Raw genomic sequence first — 26,477 nt, 5'->3', positions numbered from 1 at the left:
TCATCATTTAAAAAGATGATTAATTGTATCTTTTATCGCCTCAAGATGCACACTAAATTCATGTTTAGTTGCCACATGCAGTCTTTCTGTTAAACTCTTGGTAAATACACAAAGCACTGACAGCACACTGTCCAGAATGCTGTCAGTGCTTGTTGTTTCAGAAAACGAACCAATTACAGTGTCAGTACAGAGATACAGTGGCTTCCTGTTAAGCCTGACACTAGATCTGAGGAATAAAAGAGATGTATGCACATCTATTTTAGATGAGAGCAGGTAAAATCAGTCATCTTTCATTTATATGTTTTGTGTATAAGGGTTTCCATGTTTCAAGTACAGTGCAGTTTTCCCTCAGCCTGATGAATAGCGCAATTACAGGGCGTGAAGAAAAAGAGGGAGAGTTATTATTTTTTCAACCCATCTTCTCCATTATTCTGGTTTTGGCTACGTGCTCAGCAAGACACACATTCAATACATCTTATTGCTTCGCTGCTGCTCCTACTCTAGCTTTATGGAGCCCTCACCAATTTAGTTATAAATTGGTGAGGGAAATATATATTTCCCTGGCCTACTCTGAGACTTATGGACATCATTTTGCAGCACTAAGTAAAGCTTTGGAGAGAAGAAAGAGGGCTGGACTTTAGAACAAAAAGTGTTTTCTGTCAGCTCGTAATCATTAAGCAGATACAATTAAAGCCATTTTACCTATGGTCCCATTTACTCTGTTCTCCAGAGCAGCAGCAGAGCGGGAAATTCAAGGTGTCGGAGGTAATCGTGGCGGTAATGGACAACATGGTCAATCGGGAACATCAGATTGTTTTCCTTAAAAAAATAAAATAAGTAAAAGTGTGCTTCAAGAAATGATTTATATTTTATAATGAATTGATGGCAGGTTAGGTCACTCAGTAAGGACCCTAATTAGAATTCAGGTCTTTTTCATGTCGAGGATATACGTCCAGTTGGACTATTCCAATTAATTTGTTTGCCAATTACTCAGTGTAAACATAATTTATTTGAATAAGAGTTGGGTGAAAAATTTCATTGCATTTAAATGTCCAACTGTACTTTTTAATGTAAATGACAAGAAACTTGGACTTGAGCTAGTGGTCCTCCTGCAGCAATGTACGTAGTTTTAAAAACAACTCGCTTCATCTAGGCATTGAAACTGTTGCCTGTTGTAGTCGTAACCGCCACTGTCTGACTGTCTCCTTGTTTCTCTGAAATTATTATGCCTATTATAAATGAAATTAGCTCAGAAAATTATTTTGAACAACATCTATTCCGTAGGCCCATTTGTATTGCATTAGTTAATTCAGAGCTGACCTCCCATGCCTCAGGAAAATATGAATGTTTGATGATTCATTTGCTGATTCTTTGCCACATTTCTCATTTATTTCATTTGTCCCCCCCCTACAATTTATGTCACTTTCTTGCTTCATGAATAATAAATCACATTTTTGCTGGTTCATTAGTGTTCTCATAAACAGTTCAAAGAAATCTCTCATATCGACCTTTGTTCTGCTGCTTGTCATCGTAAAGCTTAGTTGTTCCAGAGCGTTGTCCTCTTCAGTCACAGATATTAGCAAATCAAGTAGGGTCACTTTCACTTTGTGCAAAAATGTTGATATGTGGAGGTGTAAGTGGAGACCTCCTGAAATCAAGGAGGTGATGTTTTCTTGCACCATTGAAGCCATCATCAACTCAAGAGGGCCTCTGATCATCAGTGCCCCATTCATAGTATCTACTTATTGGTTACAGACCGATTGACATGACATTTTATACAGGTGTTCATGGTCCTCACAGGATGAAGCCTGCTCACCTTTGTGATCTGACTGTTGCTTTAGCGCCACCATGAGGTTTACATTTGCAGTTTGAGTGAAATTGTTATGCCAACTATTTAATGGATTGCCATAAAGTTTTGCACAGAAATTCTTGTCCTCAGGATGAAAGGCAATCACTTTGGGGATCCCTTAATTTTTCATTTGGCATCATCAGGTACGTAGTTAACAGATTGGTCGCTCAGCCACGCTCCCTCCGTTTACAAAAGGAAAAACTACAGCGGTCTGGAACAAGGTCGCAGCAGTGTTGGAAAAGTGCAAGGTCCTCCAAAAAGCGGAACAAACGCAGGCCCAGTCGTGAAGCCCTCGTCTTAAAAATCAGGGCATGTTGTGAAGTCTAAGTTTTATGTGCCATTTCGCAGATGAACTACTCCAGCTGTTGTGTTTATGTGTTCAAAATGATTAGAAACATAAAGTCAAGGGTGTGTGCCAAACTCAATAACTGCTCGAGAACAACAGTCAAGACCACCCAATGGAAGTTGCAGGCAAATTTATTATTTAGAAATCTTTTAGAGATTCTTACAACGATAGTGGAAAATTACAATCAATCTGCTCGACTCAAAACATTTCCAGACACAATACACCCAAAGAAAGATTTGAAAACTGGACACAAACTGAACTAGTATCTAGAAGTAGGGAGCACCTTTCTCTACTCGAGTGTACTGATATAATAAGAGGGACTCGATTAGAGGATTCATTGTTCGTCCATCTAACGTGTTCTCCAGTTACATTGGCAGGGCTGCTGACTAATCCCCTGGTCGGTCAGCGAGGTCGCGAGTCGGGGAAGTGGTTCATTCCTGCGACGAGAAGCCTCGCAGACCTTCTACATCGAGCTGAGACCAGAGTTGCCGTTAAATTCTTCGTGGTTAACTCTGTTCAGTTCTACAGAGGTGTAGTTACGGCTCGCTCCCGACGTCTCATCTACAGCTTGGCTTTGCCCGGCTGCAGCTGCAGGCTCTGAAGCTTCATGGCCAGTCCCATGTTCCCTGTGACCTTCAGCTTGCCCTGGAAAAACGCCTGAGAGTCAGAGAGGGTGGGAAAGAAGAAAAAAAACGTCAGTCAGGCGGTTGTGATTCCGATGCACGGTTTTAGTCTGTATCGGACTACACGCTGCTAGTTTTAAGAGTTACCGTGAGAGATTAACTCAACCCAGGGAAAGTGGGGCAGCGGCAACAAGAGCTTATGGAATGTCAGGAAACTGCATGGCACACAGGCACAGAGTGGGCAGAGGAAGAGGGAATTTTGTGGGCTGGAATAAAGGAGGCGACGAATTGACTCTGAGTGAGCAGAGATTCTTAGAATATTTGGTTCTCAGAAGGAAAATTAAAACTTTTTTCGTGTGAATGGAAGAACTGACATTTTTAATTTCGCTTTTGTCTTAAAAAAGGTCAACCGGTCAGAACGTCTAAATGACGAGGGATGAAGCAGCAGAGAAACGGTGTTCTTGGAGCGTGCGAAGCTGTTCCTTCATTACAAGAGCACAGTGCAGCGACAGGGACTCCTGATACATGTGATCGCTGTGGAGTGAATACTCACAGTCTGTGGGTTCATCTTCCCCGTCATCAAGGCCAACAGGTCTGTATCCGACATGGAAATGGTACAATCTGCTTTCTTAGCTGCAGGGTAGAGATACACATAGTTCAGTTCAAAAGATTGGAACATGCATTGTAGGGATATGTATTTCAGTGACTTATTGTTAAGGAATGTAAACATCTGATAAATGACACACAGATTGAGCAGAAAAATACCCAGTGCAGACCCTGAACTTTGAACCTCCACCCATATTTGAATATTAACATGAGTACATGTGTCTATAACTTCCCCACTGTCATAGGAGACATAAGAAAAGCCAGATATTGTTTACCTGCGTCATTGTGAACACAGCCTTTGCCGTTCTTCACGTCCACATACCAGACGGCCTCCTGTCCATTTGGGCCGTCCTTTACTTTGAAGGCAAACACTCCCCCGATCTTCTTCACAAACTGCTCCCCTTCCTGTTCAAAGTACACAGAAGGTTTACACACAGTAAACCCTACAGCATCTCTATTACATGTAAACTAAGTATTCACTACCTATATGTTACAAGCTCAGCAGGCCACGTACTGTTCTTACCATCTGTTCATATGGGACACGATACAGATTCAAAGATATTTTCTGTTAAAAACATTTCAAATTGTTGCAGTTATTGGTCTTTATAATCACACGTTTTCAACACAGTAAATATCTGTAGGAACATGGTCAAGGACAATGTACAGAATGTGAAAAGAAAAGTCTTATTTCCCCACCAGTGGTGCAAAGAACAAGATGCACACTAGCAAGAGAACGCGGCCATGAAATTGTAAATGAACACAAAAAAACAGCTTTGCCATTTTTTTATGATGAAGGAAATGCATTAAACACGTTGACCTGAAGGATACACAGTTTGTTTTTCATGAGAAATACTAAATAAAAACAGAAACCTTTTTTCTTTAAATGTAAAAGAACATTTTTGACATGGAACCTTTAAATCGGCATTCTACACAGGCAATATGTTTCAAGCCAACTATCTTCCTCACATTCTCTTTATATGACAAACATACTTGTGTTTATGAACATCACTCTACAGCTGAATATATAGCAAATAACAAAAGGTAGGGAATATTACCCTAAATCTGCCCAAACAACTGGGATCCGATTAGAAACAGAAAAAATCCAACACATACTAATATGGAAATACAAAAATGGGACAAACAGGTTCTCTCACTACATATAATATAAGCTCTGCATCTAAAAACTTCATGGGGGGGGGGGGGGGGGGTCGCTCCTTTCTTCTTCTTCCTGAGGTTTCTTCCATTTGTTCCCTATAAAAAGGCTATTTGTTCTGATCCGAATCGAGGGTCTAAGGACAGAGGGCGGACGAGATTGTAGAGCCCCTTGAGGCTAATTTGTGATATTGGGCAGTATAAATAAAATCGACTTGGCTTAGAAACACGGTTTATGTCTAGAAGGATTGATGAATGCTAAAGGAAATGTACAACGAATGAATTAAAAACAAAACTATTAACCTTAACCCTTTTTAAAGGACCACTGAAATGAAAGTCTAATAAGAGAATACATAGCCATAACAAGTGATAATAACATAAAGTCAAGTAACAACATTGACTGCTGTTGTAGGTCATGTAATCACCTCCTGGAGCTTCTTGTTGATTTCCTGGAACACAGCATGCGCCTTGAACCCCTCCAGTCCATCACTAGCACTGGTGTGAATGGCTTTAATCCTAGAAGGCAAAGGCATGAGGTCAGGTAAGGTAAGCAATAACACAAAAATGACACCAAGCCCAGACAATTATCACTTTCACAAAATTGGATAAAAGGTGCATCAAGACTGCAGCCTCGAGGGTTCACACTTGCACTGGCGTGTCTGAACAGCATAACAGCTAAATCCAGGATGTCACCATCTTTCTGCCCCCCGTCGTCTAGCTGAGGATAAGCTAACGTTACACAACCAAGTAGCAGAACACCTGCGGTCGTCCACAAACAGCTCTTCAATCATGTACGATCAGTTGAATGGCAGGTGAAGCGACACAAAGAGCGTGTGCTACAATGTTGTATCCCGTGCTAACGTTAGCTGTTTGTTTGACATTTAGCGTTAATTGGAACACCGAGGATGACCTCAATGCACTTATTTAAATACGTGCAACTCGACTTGTCACAATAAAACCATTCATTGTTGAGCATGCTTACCTCGGTGTCTTTATGTCGAGCATGTTGCTGTAACGTTAGGTGACAGATTGTGTCGCAGGTTTAACAGACCCACTGATGTAGTCAACAGCTAGCTTGTACTTAGCCTGCTGTTTGCTAACTAAACTTCCTTGTTTCTTGTCTCTGTCACTGATCTTCAGACTCGACGTGTCGATGTCCGATAGCCCAGAGTAACTGTGAACACACCCACCTTTCATTCAACAGCTCTACTACATTATGTCATACACTATCTAAGTTGTTGCACATTTTTTAGCCCAGTCACTAAAATCCACATGTAATATCCTACATAACACACAACCAACAATTCTGCAAACCATACTACTTGTTGTTTATTTTATATATATATATATATATATATATACATATATATATATACATACATACATATATATAATATTATTATTGTTATTATTTTTATTTTTTTGGTTTATCAGAACAGTGAAGAAAAGGTTACCCTGAAACTGCACACTCCGGTACAGTAGGTGGCGGTAGACACCTATACAAGTTGGTTGCGACCCGCCAATCAAATTTAAAGAAGAAGAAGAAGAATGTAAAATTAGCCTCAAAGGCAGACGCACTTCCTGGTGTCTAGCTGCGTGATTATACGGCTTTCGCTGTAACCTCCAAACGTTAAAGCTCCAGTCACACTGCGCTTGTGTAGACTGTATAGGAAGGTGACACGCTGCCCGGTAGGTAGGCGTAGAAGAAGAAGGCACGTGACGTGTATAGTTAAACTTTCTGCTGTGAACGTAGTATTTGTTTAGTGTTGCTCTAATTTATCATTTAACTGTAACACGTCGGGAGTAGAGTTTATATATTTACCAGCTAATGCTAGTTACTGAGACACGGAAGTATCTTTAGGTTTGACTTGTATCCGTTAGCTTCAGCTGGTGTGCTTTACGGCGTCAATAACCTGATAACTAACGTTAGTTGGGTGTTCAGTATGTTAGCTAGCACCATGGCCAGTCCGCTTCCAATGCAATGTGTTGCCTCTCTGAGGAAATCCGGAATTCATTTGAGAGCTGCTGCTCTGGGCATCAATACGCGACACTACAGCAGCAAAAAGGGGTCTTCAACCGAGTATTTGAACCAGAGTGTTGTACCATCGATGCATTACCAGAAGAGTTTACCCAGGTAAGGAGCCGAATGTCTGACGCATTTATCACGGTACTCAACCGTCAACATATAGCTTTGAACCAACATGACTTGGGTCTAGTTTGAATCTTGGAAATGACAGGTGGAGGTAGCAAGGTGTTCCGAGTTAATAATGAATGTAGGTGAAAGAGCACACTTAAGTTGTTAGGTCAGTGACCACTAGGGGGCGTTTGCATGACATCTACTGACATGTCACATTTACTGGACTGTTCAGAGGCTACATTTGGTCACTCGTTTTTTGAATTGTTTAGACTACCCATACCAAAGCTGGAGGACACTGTCGGGAGGTACTTAGCTGCACAGAGGCCTCTGTTGGATGATGACCAGTTCAGGTGAGTTTTCAGAGGGAAAATTAACCTTTAAAAGAAGGTTATTTGAAACTTACTGGTCAATACTTGCTACTTGAATCTTACCTGCAACAATCTAAACTGTGAATCCTAAGAACAACAGAGAAAATTGCACAGGATTTCCAGAACGGTGTGGGGAAACAGCTACAGGAGGAACTGGTAGCTCAGGACAAAAACAATAAACACACAAGCTACATCTCAGGTGAGTGTGTCATTCTTACTTGCCACCCTAATATTGAGCATCTCAAATGTTTTCAATCGCTAATGAATCTGTTTGATTTATTTTCTCTCAGGACCATGGTTTGACATGTATCTGTCTGCTCGTGACTCTGTGGTGCTGAACTTCAACCCCTTCATGTCCTTCAAACCTGACCCCAAGACAGAGTACAATGAGCAGCTTGTGCGGGCGACCAACGTGGTGTGTTCAGCAGTGCGCTTCATGAAAACACTGCGAGCCGGATTACTGGAGCCAGAGGTTTTCCACCTCAACCCGGCAAAGAGTGACACAGACGGCTTCAAAAGGTTCATCCGCTGGGTCCCGTCTTCACTGTCTTGGTATGGAGCGTACATGGTGAATGCTTACCCCCTGGACATGTCTCAATACTTTCGCCTCTTCAACTCAACTCGGATCCCCAAGAGGGGGAGAGATGAGCTCTTCACCGACGAGAAAGCGCGTCATCTCCTAGTTATGAGGAAAGGCAACATGTATGTGTTTGACATTGTAGACAGGGATGGGAATTTGGTGAAACCTGCAGAGATTCAGTCCCACTTGAAGTACATTTTGTGCGACCCAACGCCAGCAGCTGCCTTTCCTCTCGGCGTCCTGACCAGTGAGAACAGGGATGTGTGGGCCGGGCTGAGGGACAAGCTGATAGCTGCTGGAAACGCAGAGGATTTACGGATTGTTGACGGCGCCCTTTTCTGTCTTAGTCTGGACGATGAGAGCATGAAGGACCACATCCACACCTCCCACAACATGCTGCACGGCGACGGCTGCAACCGGTGGTTTGACAAGTCCTTCACAGTCATTCTGACCAAAGATGGACAGGCAGCCATCAATTTTGAGCACTCCTGGGGCGACGGCGTAGCTGTACTTCGCATTCAAAATGAGATCTTCAAAGACACAACGGAGCGGCCGCTGGTAAACCCGGGCTCCGCTGCTGCTGCTGTAGATTCAGCCTCTGTTGTGCGCAGACTGCAGTTCAACCTGGACAGCGAGCTGGAGAATGGCATCAAAACAGCCAAGGAGAACTTTGACTCGAGCGTATCGACACTCGCCATTGATGCCATGGAGTTTAAGAAAGGTGGCAAGGCACAGTTGAAGAAGAGCAAGATTAGTCCAGATGCTGTAGCCCAACTGGCTTTTCAAATGGCTTTCCTGAGGCAGTACGGACAGACAGTGGCCACCTATGAGTCCTGTAGCACTGCAGCGTTCAGGCATGGCCGCACAGAAACCATCCGGCCAGCCACCATACACACAAAACGATGTTCACACGCCTTTGTTTTACAGCCAGGACAACACAGTGTGGAGCAACTACAGGCCATGTTGAGAGAATGCTCCAAATATCATGGACAGCTCACCAAGGAAGCAGCTATGGGTGCGTATAAGACTTACAATTAGTGAAAGTGGTCATGCACACATATTTTTGGGGTCTGTTTCAGGTATTTCAGAGAAACTGGTCTCAAAACACATCTGATCTTCTGTACTAACTCCTTCTTATATTTCTCTCACTAGGACAAGGTTTTGACCGTCACCTGTTTGCCCTGCGATACCTGGCTAATTCAAGGAACGAGGCTCTGCACAGCCTTTACTCAGACCCAGCTTACGCCGCCATCAACCACAACATCCTCTCCACAAGCACCCTCACCAGTCCAGCTGTGAATCTTGGTGGCTTTGCCCCGGTGGTGCCCGATGGCTTTGGCGTCGGCTATGGCGTCCATGACGACTGGATCGGCTGCAATGTGTCCAGCTACCAGGCTCGCAACGTCCATGAATTCCTGCAGTGTGTCCACAAGTCCTTAGATGACATTTTCACTGTCCTGGAGGGAAAGAAACTCGGCTAAGAAACAAGTGGTTGTCATCAAAAATGTTTGATTTTATGGAACAGTGGTGATTGATTAATTTCTCTGGGAAACCATGCAGTAAGTGAGATGAATATTTAATATACCAGAAAATAAACAAGGAGAATTGCAGTGCTTAAATGTATTTCTATTTTCATTAATTTGATGGTTGACACTTTGAACGTGTTCTTTGAAGGGGTTTGAATATTACCGAACAAGGGATCTTGTAAATGTATCAAAATTGATGTAATAGAAAACCAATTATATTGTAAACCTTTGAATGCAGGCATAAGCCATGAGATTTATTGTATAGTAAACAAACACGTTGAACCTAAAATACTGGAAAAATTAACTTTCCACTTAAACGGATTCAATCAACTGTCTTTGCCAGACTTCATCTGTTAAGTCAGTGGTGTACTTTAGCCGGATTTCAATTGTTAGATGTGTTTTTGGTTTAGGGTGAGAGGTGACAACATTCAAAGTGCTGGTGATATTATATATGCAGCATGGCTTCACAGATGTAGAACTTCTCTGCAATACAGATTAGAGTATGAAGTCAACTTCTGTATCTTATCAAAATGTGAATTCAACAGCACCATTGCTGATTGTCACTGTAATAACCTCATTGATGTTTGAATGTATTTTGAAATAAAATTGTAATGACATTAGCTCCATTATTTCCGAAATGTTTGTTGATAAATACATTTTGACGCAAAAGAATATAATATATATAGCATTCTCATTGAAGCTTAAGCCATAGTGTTGATACCAGCAAAGGACACTTTACGAGTAGCTTAGTGTAGCACAGTGCAGCTGTACCTCACCAAGAGACTGTCAATAAGACTGCACCATATTTAATTGACTCCGCTTTACAGTAACTGCTGCCTCGCCTCCTCCGCTTGCATCATTCGTGGGGTGGCACTCTGTAGGAGGAAAGGAATCAAGGATGTACAAACTGAAATGAGAAAGGCTTCCAGGGCGGTAACAAAAAGCTGCGGTCAAGTCGAACAGTTTTCAGCCGCCGTCAAAGAAAGTTACTTCCTGTTAGATCCGATCTGTAGGCTACCTGTGTGTCCTTCAGTCATTCTGAACAAAGATGAACAGGCAGCCATTCATTATGAGCACTCCAGGGACGACGGCTTAGCTGTATTGTTTTTTTCTTAATGAGATCTTCAAAGACACAACTGAGCGGCCGCTGTGGAGCAACTAGAGGCCATGTTGAGTGAATGCTCTAAATATTATCAGCAGCTCATCAAAGAAGGAATTATGGGTACAAGACATTTCTACATATATTTAAAAGATTAAAATAGTGCCATTTGTGAAATATTCAAAGTGGTTCTGCAGACAATGTTTGGGGTATTTTTCTGAAAAAAAGCCCTGGATGATTTTTTTTATTTTTTTTAACTTGAAGTCATTACACCGACACTGAAAGATATACCTTCCCTGTTGGTAATTTTATATAACAGGAAATGATGTCTAGACTTATTATCTTCTAATATTTCCCACGAAGATGTTGACTGGGTTAAACCGTAAAGGGATTTTGAGACAAAACTGGTCTCAAAACATAAACACACACCTTATTGTCTTCTGTACTAACTACTTCTTTTATTTCTCTCACAAGGTTTTAATTGTCACCCGTTTGCCCTGCGATACCTGGCTAATTCAAAGAACGAGGCCCTGCACAGCCTTTACACAGACCGCTGCCATCAACCACAACATCCTCGAAACCAGCCATTTTACCAATCCAGCTATGAACTTTTTTGGCTTTTTCCCCGGACATGCCTGATGGGTTCGGTCTTACCTACAATGTCTTTGACGACTTGATCCTTTGCAATGTGTGCAGCTTTCCGACACGCAACATCCATGAAGTCCTATTCACATATGAATTGTATTTTTTGTTTTGGTTACATTATTCAGTGAAAGGACAAGATCCAGAGTGTTAGTAATATTTTCTGTTTGTCACTGTAATAACTTAACAGTTTAAATTAATTTTAATTTAAAGCCTTATTGATGTTTCAATATATTTTGAAATAAAACTTAATTTAACCACATTTGCTCCATTACTGTTTGTGTTGCAAGAACAATTTTCCCATTTAGTATTGATATTTTACTAAAAAGCATTTCCACACACTAGAATAAAAATATAGAATATATACAATAAATTATATAAATAAAAGTTAAGTCATGGTGTCGACACCAGTAAAGGACACTTGTAATGAAATATTACGAGTAGCTTAGACAAGTAGTACATTTCTCTCACCCTTTATTTAAAATTAAAAAAGTTCCACTCAAAGCAAATGTACAAATGCAGTAATACAACAGAAACATTAGCTAAATCAATTAAAAAGAGCAAAATCCACATTTAGATAGGCTTGATCTTGAAGTGGAGGCCAATGAGACTGAATACAAGACACTTCAGATCTTGCACCAGGTAGTAGAACACGCGGAGACCTTCAGGATCCCTGGAACACAGTGCAATATTAAAACTATGAGTGTAAGTAAGAAGTATACAGTGTCTACTTTCCCCACCACTGGATAAATTACTGACTTTGACTGGTTGACGTCAATCAAAGAGCCAATTTTGGAAGTTGTGAATGAAATGTGCTCGTCCCCAATGACGATCTCCAGTTCCTGGGAAAATTAGGACAAAGAGAGACGAGTGATTTCAAGGCTTCAATTATGTTGTTGGTCAAACCAAAGTTGATTTACTACAGCAGCAGTGTTGACAAAATCTGTGACGTGTCAGACTCCATGTCCATGTGATCAACAATGGAAAAAAAAATAATCAACTGGTTGATCAAATATTGAAAGGTGGCGTCCTCTGCATGTGCTATACAAAATTGTGACCCATTTAAAACATATCAGGTGAAAACAAAAAAACATTTCCATTGAGGTCAGAAAATCTGACAGCTCCCAGAATGCAGTGCAACGCCAACAGTGTTAAAAACTACACCAAAATACAGAACTGGGGGGGGATGTAGGGTAAACATATCAATAATCTGGTCACTGATTGAGTCACAAACCTGTCTGCCAACTCTGTCGGGAGGCGGCCACAGAGCATCATCTTCCTTGGTGATCTCACTGTCGTCGATGATCCTCTTCAGCTCCTCCATCACACTTTTGTGTACGTATGCCTGGGTTGGTACACAGAGCAAAGACGAACATGGTCAAACTTAAAACGTAAATGCGCGGAGCTGGGCCATACATTTATAACACTGATATGACGGGAGAATATATGACATACATCTGAGATATACTGATTATCTTAATATTAAGGTCTGAATTTCATGTTACAAACTGTTTCAACTGAGAAACAATGAACCTTTCTGCTCGGTTGACCATCACTATCAAGCCCCTTAATGAATGACTGCAACCCCCCCCTAGTTACATGCAATATTGGATGAAATAACCTGACATCTCACAATTTAGTCAAATATATGGTTCTTATGTCGACGGTGCCATTATACAGTGTCCATTGACGACAATGAAAGAAACCCAAATAGCATGGACTACAAATGATTCGGTTTACAGGAACTTGTTTGTAAACACTAACTTACCTCTTTCCTGATCATGACGTCATTTTTGTAGTTGCTGTTGTTTGCGTACCTCAGTTTACCTGCAAGAAAACGATAAAATTAAAACAACTTTATGAAACAATGCAAAACTTAACAAAACTCAGTTTGTTAACATCCCTACAGGCCACATGGCGCTCATATGGTATGAGGTATTTCTCAAATTATCACTGCATTTATAACAAATATGTCTTGCTTTTATTAATTCAGTCTAGACATTAACTATTTGCATTCAAGTTACAATAAAGGTGAAACAAAAGAGATGATATTGGGCTCGCAACTCGTCTCGAGTACGCTGCGGCCTTGCCATTACCGGATGGCTAGCGACGTTAGCTTAGACGTAGCTAACACATTTGCTTTAACGTTACCTGCCAAACTGTACTTACCGTCGGGTCTGAACTCAAATTCCAGAAACTCATGTCCAAACTTTCCTTTGTGCCCGACATAATATCTCAAATAGAAGTCACTTGTAGACATCTTGACTCTCCAGAAAGTACTCTCTTTAGTCGAGCCCGCGAACAAAACTCAGATAGGAAGAAGCCTTGTGCGTCGCCACCAATGTACGCATGCGTAGATGGTCACGGGTTGCGGGCTTTCATGCCCCGTATCTTGTCTCTCAGGAGGTTCTTACTATTCTATGGACGTACTTAGGTTACTGTCCCTGAAATTAATTCATACACACTTTCCCTGCTCATCCCCTTCTTCAAAATGGCAAAATATCCAATCATCTCTGTTGTATATATTTAGTCAGATAACTTGTGGGCCCAAAATTTCCTCTCTAAGGAGAGGTTCTGCATTGAAAATACTCTACTCAGGGATTAACTCACCCGGCATTTATGTTTCGTCGCATTTTACTCACGTCATCACTTCCCTCACCAAGACACGGCTCCTACACGTGTAGTGGTTGTCGTTCATTCTAATCCATGGCAGGCTCCTTTTCTCTTCAGCTTGAGGATTTGTTGAATCCTTTGCCTAAATTCGCTGATCCAGAGGATGACGGTGACGAGGCGACCAAAGCCAAAGTGGTGGAAAGATTTAATGAGGACGAGGATGAAGATGGGGTCGGCCTCAGTGCCCTGCGGAAGCACAACACATCCCTACTCTCAGAAACGGACAGACGGTATGTGGGGAAGACAGTCTCTCGTGATCAGCTGCTGATGGACATTGAGGCATCTGGTGAGGATGAGGATGATGAGGAGGATGATGAGGAGGAGGAGGGCAGCATAGAAGAGCTCGAAGAAGTGGATTCTGTGGGAGATGAGGGAGCTAATGATGATGAAGAAAACGATTTCGAAGATGAGGAGTTGGTGGGCATTGATATTAAACTGGCCTCTAATACAAAGGGTGCAGACATCACCCTTCCTCAGGGAGTGGACTTCCACAAACTGACAGAGGACATGGATGAACTTGGTGTGAGTGAAGAAGATGATGATGATGATGATGATGACAGTGGCGAGGAGGAGACTGAAAGCAGCAATGATGACGAAGATGCCGTGGATGAGGGAACTGTCCGCACATTTTCTCAAGAGAAAGTAGACATGGAGGTTGAGAAAGGGAAGGCTGTGAAGGACCAGCTGGCCCTGTGGGACCAACTGCTCGAGGGTCGAATCAAGATCCAGAAAGCTCTGGTGAGCGCCAACCAGCTTCCACAGACGCAGACCTTCTCAGAGTTCAAGAGGAGGGGTGGAGCCGAACTTGCGGGGGAGCTGAAGAACACCCACAAAGCTTTGAAAGCTCTTCAGAGATCCCTGCTGGAGCTGCACGATCCGCTGCTGTACCAGAATGCCGACACAAGAACCATCGCGCTGGGGAAGACGGAAGCTCAGGGTGAAGGTGAGGAGATACACAGTGATGAGATGGAGGATGAAGAGGCGTCCGTGCCGGAGGGTGGAGCGCCGAAACGAAAACTAGAGATGGCTGAATATCCAGACTTTATGGCCAAACGTTTTGCTGCTTTCCAGCCTTACAATAATGCCACGTTGCAAAAGTGGCATGACAAAACCAGACTGATCATGGGCAAAAGCAGCAAGGGTTTTGGTGCGTTCGACCGAAACATATTGACCCAGGTGGAGCAGGTGCTGATGGACAATGAGAGGCTGGTGCGGCGCACCCAGACCCGACGCTCAGAATACAGGGTCCTGGGGAAAAAAGAGGCCGCTGCTCTCACTTCTGAAACCGTCTGCATAGAGGGAGAAGAGCTGGAACAGCAGCTGAAAGCAAACACGCATCTAACTGATCTGGACGAGAATATATTTGACGACGACGATTTCTACCACCAGCTGCTAAGAGAGCTGATTGAGCGCAGGACGAGTGCTGCGGACCCCAATGACCAGGTTGCCATGGGCAGGCAGTGGCTGGCCATCCAGAAGTTGCGCAGCAAGATCAAGAAGAAGGTGGATACCAAAGCCAGCAAGGGGCGTAAAACCCGATTCCACATCCACAGCAAGCTGGTCAATTTTATGGCTCCTATTGACCACAGCTCAGTGAGTGACGAGGCACGCAGCGAAGTGTATCGCGGCCTCTTTGGTCAGAACTCTACAGTTAGGGAGTGATGTGTAGGAGGTACTCACGAGGAGCACATACCGAAGTGCCACGATGTAAACAAAGCAGTGCCTTTCTTCACGAACCTCAAATGATGCCGAGCAGCAGTCTGTGCGGGCCTGCTCTTTGTCAGAATATGGACTCGTATGGCACATACAGTTCCTCATAAATACCTTTTTATGCCGAGTGGCATTTTCAGTATGTGTTTCCACCAAAACAAAATGCAGTATGTTAAGTGGATTTGAAGGAAAAAAGTGAATGTATCAATTTTTCTTCTGTCACCAAGTCTCATTTGATTCAAGTAAAATGTGTACAAATTATACCTTTTTTTTAAAAGTATATTCTGTGACTCAATTCCATAAAACATACAAACTGCATACTTGTCTTAGTAGTATACTGTTTTTCCAGTTAGTATACAAAAAATGAACACAAACTGCTTCATACTAACAGAGAATGATAGAATACTTCTGTCGTAAAACTGCTATTTCAGGATGTCACTGGCAAAGTTCAGAGAAACGGCAAAATTATTTTCCACTGAAAGTTATTTTGTGTTCTGTGAGATGTTTCACAATACATCCATTAAAAACTAAATAAAACAAATTCCAGTTGTCGGCAGCTCCTTTTCCATATGTGCATTGCATTGTGGGAGAATAATGTCCATCTATAGCACATTCAAAATAAATCAAGAATGCGTACCAAATCACATCATTTTTTCTCTTCGTACATACTGCAGCTACCCTTACAAAGTGTGTACTGTGGCATACATGCAGTATACAAACAAATTTGGGACACTACTTTGTCAGAACATTGCACCTTGAACTTTGACCCTCTTGCTCATATATGCCTTGCGGTCTGTAGCGTTCAATTTCAATAAGCTATCATCAGGCTGTCGTCTGTCTCAGTTGTGACATTTCTTCCGCTGCGCAGAGGATTGTGGGTCAGAAGACATTTACACACCGCATATTGGACAGACTAAATATTTTGCTGATTTTACTAAATAATATGGCAGTATGGTATTGGAATGCACCCCGATATAATCATACATCGATGATAATTTTCTCACTTTTCCTGCGTGAACACACTCCAAACTGAAACCCTGCTTAGACCAAGTATGGATAATCGCTGCATACCTGTGGCCTTGCATGCATCACAGGTTCATAGCTGAAAATGTTGACCAGACACCAAAAAGGAGGCCTCGAACACTTTCCTCAATATTTGGATTTTATTATTTAATCAAAAGTTGAATTGCATTTTTTGCAATTGTTTTTTTATTCTCAACATGGTCGAAATGTTCTTTCGACAGTCAGAAATATAACTGGTGGAGAAACAATTACACATTCTTGTGCATTTATGTTAGCCAACAAGTAGTCAAATTTAAATATATTAGAATAAAAACACTGCATAGGCCTTTTTCATAGTAGACATTTTGACTTGTCATTTGCCACGCTCACATCACTTCACTTATATGTCAACGTCAGCCTCCGACTTGTAATTGTCAGTCAGAGAAGCCGGGAATTACCGACACCGAGAAAATCTCAGACTACAGTCACATCAACAAACTGTCGGCAATACGGCCGCAAATGCACCACCACTTGCAATTACATCAAAACCAGCTCCAACATTATGAACACAATTATTTCAGCTAACAATACAAAAAACAAAAGAAGCTAACTGGCTGCAAGCTTAGCAGCGAGGCTGACCACCTTGGAATAATGCATGAACACCCACTTTGTATTAGTAACTTAAAATTTGAATTGTTTAACCTGGTCTTGGCATCTACATTATGGCACCAAGCTTGTGGTATTTACATTTTAAGATAAGAGGAAAACAGTCCATTGTCTGAAAATAAATTTATATTTTTAAATGTAAATGACATGTGAACTCAAGCAAACAAGGAGTACCTGAGAACTTTATCATGAGAGAATGTACACAGGACAAAAATCCCATTAAACACCTACAGTGCACATTTACATTGGGCATCTTGTATAGATTGACATTTAAACAACTCTGTGCATTAAGAAACACCATTTTCAGTGAGTCTATCAAATTAAACTTGCATACAAACTCATCCGAGTATTCAAGTTTATGGGACTCGAAAGAAAAATAATACCCCGTGGACATTTCATAACAACATGTTATTAAATGAGTTCCGGTAACGCCAGTATCACATTGAAATAAAAATAAATTCGTCCACAAAGACAGTACAGAAATTGATCTTTGGTGATTTCATACATCAGATGGTTTGAGGTGGGAATCGGTTGTTTAAATTGACTAATAACTAATTCAGTTTGTTAGACGTAGACGAGACAAAGCAACAAGCCACAAACACCTGAAATCTCAAACCATTAAGTACATTTTTTTCAAAATCTATTTGTACAAGTCAAGTTAGGATTTATACAGAACTTGAAAAGAAAAAAACAAGATGACAAGTTGCATTGATAAAGGGAATTAGTCGGGTCACACGGTGCAACTTTTAACGGTAGGGAGACAGGGTAAGGCCTGGCCTTTGAGCAGTATGTCGCTTGACTGCAGCCATTGTATGGTTAAAGGCTGACCGGTGTTCTGAAATCTTATTTAGACACCGTGACGGCTTCTGCTTCATCAGTGCTGTGGTAAAGGCAAGCATCAATATTAAATTAAATTGAAAGGTAGCCCCTTTGTATCTCTCCCCATCCCTTTTATCATACAGTACACAAACTGAAGCGAAATATATAACTGAATACAGATTTATTCCCCACAAAAGGGATATTTTGCCTTCGATTTGTTTTTCGTCAGTCCAAACAGAATCATATCAAAAAGAGGCCTTTTGTGTCCCTGGAAATTAGTCCTGCCTTGTTGGCCACAATGTAACACACATACGGCTGGTTGAGCCCTCCTTCCTCTCGTCGGGGAGCGCTGCACTCAGTGGGGCCGACTGCTGGACTCCATGTTTGGCTGCTTCTTTGTCGTTCCATTGACATTTAGCCACCCGTTCAGCCGTTTGGTCAAACCGCCGTTTAGAATATCCTGGATGTGCTGAACTATAAGATTTATGGCAACTGTATCAAGAGACAAAGAGATTGCGTGGTCAGGGTTGTGTGTCTTATGATTGACCATTACATTTAAGTCACGAAGCTACACATCGATCTTTGCAAAACTGATGACATCCCTATCAGTCTCAGCTGATGCCGCGGTAGCAACCTGTCAATCACAAGGTAGCCCCACCCTAAAGCATACCCTGCTTTATCATCCCTTTTACTCGCAGTGGAAACATTTACTGAATGAACACTATGCTGTATTGGAGAATACTTCAAACTAGCGATTGAAACCATAAACTCATGTTGACAGCGTTTACTAAGGTAATAAATCAAGTGAGAAGTAGGGTCATTTTCACATAGAATTCTGTACAATCAGACTTCTTTTTGCCACCAGAGGAGTCGCCCCCTGATGGCCATTAGAGAGACTGCAGGTTTAAGGCACTTCTACGTTGACTTCACTTGGAGCTTGCTGCCTGTGTAGACCTTAGACTGACAACACCTTCTGGACAGCATGGGAAAACGAAGCATGCATGACGAAATGTGGCCATGGTGATGGAAAAAAATATATTAAATAAAACCATTTTGTGTCCATTATTTCATGCAACTATTCTCGTACTGCATGTAGCTATAAAATGCAGCTTTTACGTTAATATTATATTCCAAACTTTAAACAATTTCTCCTCTGAGCAAGCTACGTAGCATCCGGTTGTAAATTCCGTTGCGGAGGATGGCAATAAATAAAAAATGTTGTCTTTGGAAGGCAGTGCAGTCTACAGTTACTTCTGCTAGTATTCTCTGCTGACCTCACCAAACTTCAGCGTCCTGCTCTCGTCCGTTAAAATGATGATTCCATGTGAATGCAGCATAAGTACTGCCCTCACTGCTAGCATGGCTGCAGACTCAGTCTTCAGTTTAAAGATTGCAGGGTATAACTGGATGCTTAGCTCTGTGACCGCAATGTAATGAGAATACATAAGAGGCAAAAACTGGGGCCGAGTCAGGGTAGGTATCCTGCTTCAAGATATTTAGACGATACCGTTTTGTTTTCGTCTGCAGTTTCTTTTGGATTTCAGTTTCAAAGTTCCTTTCTCAAATCAACAGACAAAGGTGTTTGGTTCTCCCAGCAGCAGATGTGTCGGCTTCCTTAATTTTGAGAACACAATTCTCAGCTCAGAGGCCAATAACAGACACAGCTGTGTCCTTGCTGATAACACTGTTAAGACTAGTGTCTCGAACACGTGGCTTCAATTGCTACACGATAGTGTGTGAGCTCCAAAAGCACAAATACTCACCGAGATTGTCAACTCCTCTCGGTATGATCACGTCGGCATATTTCTTTGTCTGAATAAAAAAAAAAAAAAAAAGGTTCGACCATGAGTCAAGGCTCAGGGGCACAATCATGCAAATGAGTGGAGTAGTGTTACAGTACATGTAGAATAGCACTTACTGGCAGACAGAACTCCTCAAACGCAGGCTTTACAAAAGTGATGTACTGTGCTAGAACGCTTTCCAAGTCCCGTCCACGTTCATTTATATCACGCAGCACTGGGGGTAGATAAGACCAGGGACGAGTTATCTTTAACCAGTAGTTTGACTTCTTTTTTTTGCAGAGTTACTGTAGATGACTTGTGTTTAGGATTTTATTGCCTTTAGAGCCAGTCTAGCCATTTCCCCCTGCCTCCAATCTTTGGGCCAAGCTGAGCTATACACCTGCCGTATTTCCCAAAATGACCAATCATCTTTAACTTAGCGTCTTGCCTCTCTAGCATTTAAAAACCAGAGGAAACTGTCGCGATTGGATGTCTCACCTCTTCGAGATAGACGTGTATCTGCGTCTGTGTCTACGAACAGCTTCATTTGGAAAAGGTCTCGGATCTCCTGAGAATAGAACATCAGGATGCCCTCAAACAGCACCACATCAGCAGGGTACACCGTCACCGTCTCTTCTTTCCTGCCATACAAAAGACATAACATAAAATTACAAGTGTTGCCATGGAACATTTGCTCAATCCAAGAATGCATTGAACAGAGCAATAGTTTGTTGTATTGAAAAAAAGTATTTTTTTTCTTTAGAAGCTACACAGTCTCGCTTCAAAGCTACATTAACAATCTTCCAGTGTTTAATTATTCAGTGTTCCAGTGCTATATACAATTTAAATATATTTTGCAGCAATGATGAGATCATACTGTGGTGTTTCAGATTTTCAAATGTTTAGCTTCCTTCCAGGCAGCTATTGGTTTCCATTCATTTCACTGTGAAGACCAATTTACAAAAAAAAGGTGGCGTAGTTAATCCACCACAGTGGATTTTAAGAAGGTTCTCTCTGTACGATATTCAGAGCATTTATAAGACAGCAAAAAGCCATTTGCTTTGTATGACTGTGGCGTCGTGAAAGCATAGCACCCACCTTATGGTTCCCCCTCGTGTAAACACTGTTAGCTCTGTCAGCTCTGTTAGCTGCATACTCAGCCGTCGCCATGTTGAGAGCCACATCGAGGCCATAGACATGCTCTGAATTTCGCATTTAGCACTTTTTAAGTTAATGTTACTGCCACATTCTGGTGCATTGGAGTCCTCTTTAATAGTGTCTGGGCTGAAACGAATAAATGAAAGTATGTTGCGTCTGCATTTCGCCTGATTGATAACTCGTTTACCTGGAATGGGAAACAAAGTCATAAACGGGGATGTGTACGGTTTTTCCCTCCTTGATGTCCCACAAAGTTGCGATTATGAGGTCGTTGTCAAAGGCATCTATACAGAGGGAAAGAGAACAGAGCAGTTAAAACCATTTCTGCAGCAGGATGTAATATCCTGATTTAATGTCCTGAATGATCAGCTGGAATCGCCTCTGAATGAACAAGGCAGACATTTCCCAGCAGGTGACAAGCTCTTTCAGGCCAGCAGGCGTCTATCATTGATTACCCTGCTGCCAGATGATACATGAACACAACTGAGGCATGTGACGAGGTGATTAATACCGACACACACCTGGGTGGTCGAAGTTGAACTGGCCCTTGAGTGCCTTGGCCTTCTGCTCTGGGGTGAGGACCCTGTAGAAGCTGTCTTGGCTGAGGATGGCCACCTGACGCTGGTGGTGGTCGATCTCGTTCTGGCCCAGCAGCTCCATGATCTTGCTGCACACCGACGACTAGTCACACAAGGAGAACAAAACAGGTGGCATGGCAAACCGCTGGCCGCAAACTTGGATTGGCAGACAGATACAGTCACAGACTGTTCTAAAACAAGAATGCAGTTTACTCTCAGATAACGTGCGTGGGAGAGCAGGTGGCTCTGTGAGCGGTTACTCTTGTGGGGAAAAAAAACAGGGCTTAGTACCAGGAAGTCACACCCAAACAACTGCTGAACAAAGTTTAGTTGATATAGTCACCGATAAAATCAACCAACATGACTAACGTCGAGGAACAGGCTACTTAAATAATAAATGAATTTAGCTCCCTTGTCCAAAATGTCCCACACACAGGACTACTTGATTCGCTTGACTAGCTCTCTGACATTTGGAGAACAACATTTGTCGCACACATTGAGAAGAAGAAATAAAGATGTCGATTTTGCCTTGGCATGTGATGTCCTGATGAAAGACTCTGCAAAGCAACCTGCGCAACCAAATATAAAACTAATGCGTCCATTTTGGATCTTCAAAAGAGGTAACAATACTTATTGGCAACCTTTGAAACTCAATATCAATATTGAATACAGAATCTAGAATGATAATGCAGATATTTATTCTCATGACATTGAAGACACAATTGGTATGTCAATGAGGAAACCTGAGAAATGAGGTGAAGTGAGACAGAGGTTACATCAGGTTCCAGCAGACCCATCAGAAACACCAATGCAGATCACGAAGATAAAAGATATGGCATACAGGCAGCATCACATCTTAACATAATAGCTGCTTGGTTATTTTCAACTTCTACTTTCAGAGTCTGTAAATGCGTTTTATTGTTATTCTCTATTTTCAGGTGCTAATAGCCAGACCCTGCGCAGGTAATGCTAATTAATTGAAATCCATTTACTCTGATCCTTGAAACCCTTTATGTCCCCTTAGAGAAACATATTGGCCAAGTCTGATTTCCACATGTCACACCATGCTTCTTTATTGATCTAAGAAAAGGCCTATTTTGACAATGCATCTTATTTTGACATAAAATATGCTGTCGGCTGGCCTATACACTCAGTACTTATCAGGGAATACAATCAGTCAAATTCCAACTAAAATATTAGAAATAGGCTTCGATTATTTTCCAGTAGGAAAAAAAAGCGTGTCATCTTCAATTGTTTGTTTTTTTAAACGAATCCATTCATGCCGGTTGACACAGAATACCGTAATACAAAAACACCAAATAAATACCAAGAAACAGCATTACAGCGCGTATATTATCGGCCACCCACCTTGCCGCTGGCTGTCCCTCCAGCCACACCGATGAGGAAAGGCTGCGGATTAATGCTCTCATTTTCAGCTTGGTCACCTTGCTTTGTTTCGCTGTCTCCTGCCATGCTTCATCTGCAGCACGATGCGGCCCTCGAAAAACACACACACACAGGGGTGCCTGAGCTCCTCGCGTGCTCCTCCCATTTAATGATGGCTTATGATGACGGCTGGCGTTAATGACGAGATGTTGAAATCAGAATTGGGTAAATTATATATTTTTTAAATCAGCTTTCCATTCTCTCACTGTCATTACATCTACATGTTTATATTTACACATTTGAGAGAAAAGCATTTATTTCAGTACATTTTTTAAAGATTTTGGGTGCACCTGCCCATCTGCCCATGCAATATACGGTAATACACATAGACACATACATTGTACATATATATATATATATATATTATATGTATATTATGAATATATAAAATATGTATTATAGTCGTGTACTACAGATAGTATAAAGTATGGTATAGTGTAATAATAATAATAATAATAACTTAATTTATTGAGCACCTTTAAAAACAGAGTTTATAAAGTGCTTTGCCAGACAAACCAGCAAAAGCAAGGCAATAATAACAATAACAGAAAGCTCAGTGAGACAGTCGATACAAATAAACTAAGAAATATCTAAAATAAAAATGTATAGAACAGTCAAACAGTTTGAGGCCGTTGAACCGGAAGTACTTTTCACATGCATGACCTCCTCTGTACTGCTGACATCAGCGCAGTGGGTCTAAGACCAGTGTAATGTGCTCACTGCTCGTGGAGGAGCTTCTAATGATAGACTGACCTATCTGCGGTCGGATAAACAAGATAGTAGACGGGACCAGAGCACAATGAGCACCATGTTTGCAGACACTATCCTCATCGTGTTTATCTCCGTTTGCACAGCGCTGTTGGCCGAAGGTGAGTAAAATCCTGCTGACAGTCCGACAGACAGCTCGAGTATGAAGGTATTTTCCTGTCGTCAAAGAAACTCATTGATACGCCATGTTTCTACACCCGTCTCCATTAAATAGCGGGGCAATGTTGTTTACGTTATTAATATTGATGAATGGCTACTTTTGGTGCTTGTGAGGACCAGTAGTGTGCACAGCGCATTTAATGCCTGACGCTAAGCTAATGCCTGACGTTAGCGAGTCAGACGCAAATAAGACTTCCGGTTAAATTTTCATAATAAAAGACTAGGAGTATGCTAAAATGTAAACAAGTCTCAGTTACAGTATATGTAACTGTATGTTGTGATATCAGTATATGTGATAATACCATAACTTTTATGGGAACCCCCCCCCCAAACAAAATGCTTATTAATAAAAATAATCAGACAGAAATGTCTGGCTGTTGGCTGATCCAATAAATATAATATCGGATAGTGGAGAAATCTGAGAAATGTATATTGTCTCAACGCATATGTTGCCCTACCCCATGTTGCACCATAGTGGCAGAGGTCCAAAAGAGTTGTTCTACTTTATAAACAAACATGTTCTTCTGATTTTTCTCCCCAGGAATTACCTGGGTTTTAGTGTATCGCACTGAAAAGTACAAGAGGCTGAAGGCTGAAGTGGAAAAACAGAGCAAAAAACGTAAGTGACTCATGCGTGAACCTCATACTGTCGTTTCTGCTTTGATTGTCTTTCCGTACACCGTTTGATGCATTCTCTGTTGCTTGTTTTGATGTTAGTTGAGAAGAAAAAGGAAACCATCACAGAATCCGCAGGACGTCAGCAGAAGAAGAAAATTGGTAAGAACCCCCTGTAAACAAATCGGCTGAGAAATAAGTTGCTTTTATGCCAACGAGAAAGCCAAAACCACGACATCTCTGCCCTTCTCCTCACTTTGACAAGTGTTCCTCGATAAGTGATGTATGCGTCTGAATGTGTTACAGAAAGACAAGAAGAGAAACTGAAGAACAACAACAGAGACTTGTCTATGGTGAGAGACAATTTGTTTACAATAAATATGCAATGCTCCGATAAATCTGTTATTATATTGTCATATGAAATCATGTCTGGGATTCTGGTTCTTTTGGATGTAGTCAAGAATAAATATGATATGACAACATTAACAGGCTGACCTACACTTTAACATTATCAATGTATTTGAATGTGTCAGTATTGCCAAACTGTAGTGAGATGTGATCTAACTTCAAATTTCCATTTTTAATCTTGCGTTTGTTTTGCAGGTGCGCATGAAGTCCATGTTCGCCATCGGCTTCTGCTTCACAGCTTTGATGGGCATGTTCAACTCCATGTAAGTGATGCACAAAGTTAAAGCAAGTTGATTGTACATCTTCATCTTTTGATTTATCGAAACGATCAACCGGAATAAGAGAAAAGTTCAAATGGCGATGACCTTCAGTCTGTTGATGAGGAGTTATGCATTTTGCAAACTTCTTCATCCCACTTCTTTGTATCGCTCAGCTTCGACGGAAGAGTAGTGGCCAAGTTGCCGTTCGTGCCGCTCTCCTACATCCAGGGACTGTCGCATCGCAACCTGCTGGGCGAGGATTACACGGACTGCTCCTTCATCTTCCTCTACATCCTGTGCACCATGTCCATCAGACAGGTAACTTCTACACTATACCCAGGGAGAGGTTGTGTCGATATTTTGAACATCAAACAAATAAATCAGGAAAACACAGACTGGAACGTGACTTTGGCAATCTCAATAATTGAGACATTCGTATTAAGAAATAACCCTCTAAAACCCCAGATTAATATACCCAGCATGTTACAGCAATGCTGTGCTTTGGGAAAGGCCAATCAGTTTTCCGGCATCTTCAAAAATGATACAGTTCATGTAATTGTATATTTTTCATATTTTTGTTGTGGTTGTTCTGCGTCTTCTCTCCAGAACATTCAGAAGATGCTCGGTCTCGCGCCCTCCAGAGCTGCAACCAAACAGGCTGGAGGCTTCCTGGGACCTCCTCCCCAAGCAGCCAAGTTTTCCTGATCGCCAGGCAGGTTCAACGGCCTCCGTTCCCGCACTGCGACTGTGCAGCCGCGGCTCCGTCCCCAGAGCACAGACCGAACGGATTCTGCAGTGCTGGATGGAGCAAAGGCGTTATCTGCTGCTGCGTCACTGACTTCGGTCGGATTTCTCATTCATGTTTTGTTTATTTAACTTTAAGATCGTCTCGCTTAGAAATTAAAAAAAGAAAATGAGTCCGTGATTAAGTTGATTCCCAAAGGATACAGATGATACCTTGTGTTCAGCACAGGCCATCCATTGTTTTGAGATTTCAATGATTAATTGGCACAGTAACATCTGATCCGTTTGTCAGTATTGTTGTATGTCATTGTCTGTATCCTTATTTCTTACTTATTAATAAAGTTTTATGATAACTCTTTATTGGTGTTTTCTTTTGTATTATACATCTATATATTTATTCCAGATTATTTTCTTTTCTCCCTCTTTGCACACTGTGAGGCGCTGTAGGATTCTATTCCAGGACCAGCTTCCTCCCTTAGCTGTCCGTTGCTGAACTCTGCACCTTGATTTGAAACGGTTGTCAAAACCATTAGCATGTGATGTAGCCTTCCTGCTGCCGCTAGCCCTGAATAGGATATATGTAGTGATGGCGAGATGACGCCTCATGAGGCCTCGCAACACTTCAGCCAATTGGTTCGAGAAAGGGTTCATTACTCGATGCTTCATGTGCACACGATACCACCTACTGGCCAAGTGTATAATCACAGGCAGCTGTATCTGAACCACATAATGTGATGCATTGAATTGTTGTGTCTGTTATGG

The 26,477-nt window shown here is 41.7% G+C and overlaps 6 protein-coding genes across 6 annotated transcripts; 3 read left to right on the top strand and 3 right to left on the bottom strand.

Moving 5' to 3' along the window:
- Positions 1 to 2,316: 2,316 nt before the first annotated feature.
- On the bottom strand, positions 2,317 to 5,849 carry scp2b (sterol carrier protein 2b). The gene is made up of 5 exons (XM_079267719.1): positions 5,559 to 5,849; positions 5,002 to 5,092; positions 3,700 to 3,829; positions 3,372 to 3,451; positions 2,317 to 2,852 (listed from the first exon to the last, which is right to left on the bottom strand). The coding sequence occupies exons 1-5, from the start codon at positions 5,579 to 5,581 to the stop codon at positions 2,757 to 2,759; spliced, it is 420 nt and encodes a 139-aa protein (XP_079123845.1). The 5' UTR covers positions 5,582 to 5,849; the 3' UTR covers positions 2,317 to 2,756.
- Positions 5,850 to 6,149: 300 nt separating this feature from the next.
- On the top strand, positions 6,150 to 9,807 carry cpt2 (carnitine palmitoyltransferase 2). The gene is made up of 5 exons (XM_079266789.1): positions 6,150 to 6,710; positions 6,983 to 7,063; positions 7,174 to 7,280; positions 7,372 to 8,676; positions 8,814 to 9,807. The coding sequence occupies exons 1-5, from the start codon at positions 6,520 to 6,522 to the stop codon at positions 9,140 to 9,142; spliced, it is 2,013 nt and encodes a 670-aa protein (XP_079122915.1). The 5' UTR covers positions 6,150 to 6,519; the 3' UTR covers positions 9,143 to 9,807.
- A 1,578-nt stretch (positions 9,808 to 11,385) lies between these two features.
- Positions 11,386 to 13,264, bottom strand: magoh (mago homolog, exon junction complex subunit). Its single transcript, XM_079267027.1, has 5 exons — positions 13,098 to 13,264; positions 12,697 to 12,755; positions 12,163 to 12,273; positions 11,688 to 11,770; positions 11,386 to 11,601 (listed from the first exon to the last, which is right to left on the bottom strand). Exons 1-5 carry the CDS (start codon positions 13,186 to 13,188, stop codon positions 11,502 to 11,504), a joined length of 444 nt encoding a protein of 147 aa, XP_079123153.1. The 5' UTR covers positions 13,189 to 13,264; the 3' UTR covers positions 11,386 to 11,501.
- A 320-nt stretch (positions 13,265 to 13,584) lies between these two features.
- aatf (apoptosis antagonizing transcription factor) lies at positions 13,585 to 15,824 on the top strand. Its single transcript, XM_079267800.1, has one exon. The coding sequence runs from the start codon at positions 13,635 to 13,637 to the stop codon at positions 15,261 to 15,263; it is 1,629 nt and encodes a 542-aa protein (XP_079123926.1). The 5' UTR covers positions 13,585 to 13,634; the 3' UTR covers positions 15,264 to 15,824.
- A 2,273-nt stretch (positions 15,825 to 18,097) lies between these two features.
- Positions 18,098 to 22,788, bottom strand: uck2a (uridine-cytidine kinase 2a; the record flags this gene model as incomplete). Its single annotated transcript, XM_079267676.1, has 7 exons — positions 18,098 to 18,290; positions 19,562 to 19,610; positions 19,717 to 19,814; positions 20,078 to 20,220; positions 20,925 to 21,021; positions 21,259 to 21,418; positions 22,684 to 22,788. 7 exons carry the CDS (start codon positions 22,786 to 22,788, stop codon positions 18,154 to 18,156), a joined length of 789 nt encoding a protein of 262 aa, XP_079123802.1. The 3' UTR covers positions 18,098 to 18,153.
- A 654-nt stretch (positions 22,789 to 23,442) lies between these two features.
- tmco1 (transmembrane and coiled-coil domains 1) lies at positions 23,443 to 26,073 on the top strand. Its single transcript, XM_079268020.1, has 7 exons — positions 23,443 to 23,630; positions 24,230 to 24,307; positions 24,406 to 24,465; positions 24,610 to 24,656; positions 24,907 to 24,974; positions 25,145 to 25,289; positions 25,578 to 26,073. The coding sequence occupies exons 1-7, from the start codon at positions 23,561 to 23,563 to the stop codon at positions 25,674 to 25,676; spliced, it is 567 nt and encodes a 188-aa protein (XP_079124146.1). The 5' UTR covers positions 23,443 to 23,560; the 3' UTR covers positions 25,677 to 26,073.
- Positions 26,074 to 26,477: the final 404 nt, after the last annotated feature.

Source organism: Melanostigma gelatinosum (assembly GCF_949748355.1).
Source record: "Melanostigma gelatinosum genome assembly, chromosome: 4".
Taxonomy (NCBI): domain Eukaryota; kingdom Metazoa; phylum Chordata; class Actinopteri; order Perciformes; family Zoarcidae; genus Melanostigma; species Melanostigma gelatinosum.
The sequence above is the reverse complement of the archived record's forward strand: the minus strand, read 5'-3'. Positions and strand labels throughout refer to the sequence as shown.

What these genes read in the sequence shown, in the direction of transcription:
- scp2b (XM_079267719.1), bottom strand. Translation starts at nt 5,581, where the DNA reads ATGCTCGACATAAAGACACCGAG. An exon ending in CTCGACATAAAGACACCGAG is followed by an intron (nt 5,093 to 5,558) that starts GTAAGCATGCTC and finishes TTTGCCTTCTAG; the next exon opens with GATTAAAGCCATTCACACCA. An exon ending in TCAACAAGAAGCTCCAGGAG is followed by an intron (nt 3,830 to 5,001) that starts GTGATTACATGA and finishes TACTTTGAACAG; the next exon opens with GAAGGGGAGCAGTTTGTGAA.
- cpt2 (XM_079266789.1), top strand. Translation starts at nt 6,520, where the DNA reads ATGTTAGCTAGCACCATGGCCAGTCCGCTTCCAATGCAATGTGTTGCC. An exon ending in TACCAGAAGAGTTTACCCAG is followed by an intron (nt 6,711 to 6,982) that starts GTAAGGAGCCGA and finishes TGAATTGTTTAG; the next exon opens with ACTACCCATACCAAAGCTGG. An exon ending in CACCAAGGAAGCAGCTATGG is followed by an intron (nt 8,677 to 8,813) that starts GTGCGTATAAGA and finishes TTCTCTCACTAG; the next exon opens with GACAAGGTTTTGACCGTCAC.
- magoh (XM_079267027.1), bottom strand. Translation starts at nt 13,188, where the DNA reads ATGTCTACAAGTGACTTCTATTTGAGATATTATGTCGGGCACAAAGGA. An exon ending in CCGACAGAGTTGGCAGACAG is followed by an intron (nt 11,771 to 12,162) that starts GTTTGTGACTCA and finishes TAATTTTCCCAG; the next exon opens with GAACTGGAGATCGTCATTGG. An exon ending in ATTGACGTCAACCAGTCAAA is followed by an intron (nt 11,602 to 11,687) that starts GTCAGTAATTTA and finishes ACTGTGTTCCAG; the next exon opens with GGATCCTGAAGGTCTCCGCG.
- aatf (XM_079267800.1), top strand. Translation starts at nt 13,635, where the DNA reads ATGGCAGGCTCCTTTTCTCTTCAGCTTGAGGATTTGTTGAATCCTTTG.
- tmco1 (XM_079268020.1), top strand. Translation starts at nt 23,561, where the DNA reads ATGAGCACCATGTTTGCAGACACTATCCTCATCGTGTTTATCTCCGTT. An exon ending in ACAACAGAGACTTGTCTATG is followed by an intron (nt 24,657 to 24,906) that starts GTGAGAGACAAT and finishes TTTGTTTTGCAG; the next exon opens with GTGCGCATGAAGTCCATGTT. An exon ending in ATGGGCATGTTCAACTCCAT is followed by an intron (nt 24,975 to 25,144) that starts GTAAGTGATGCA and finishes TGTATCGCTCAG; the next exon opens with CTTCGACGGAAGAGTAGTGG.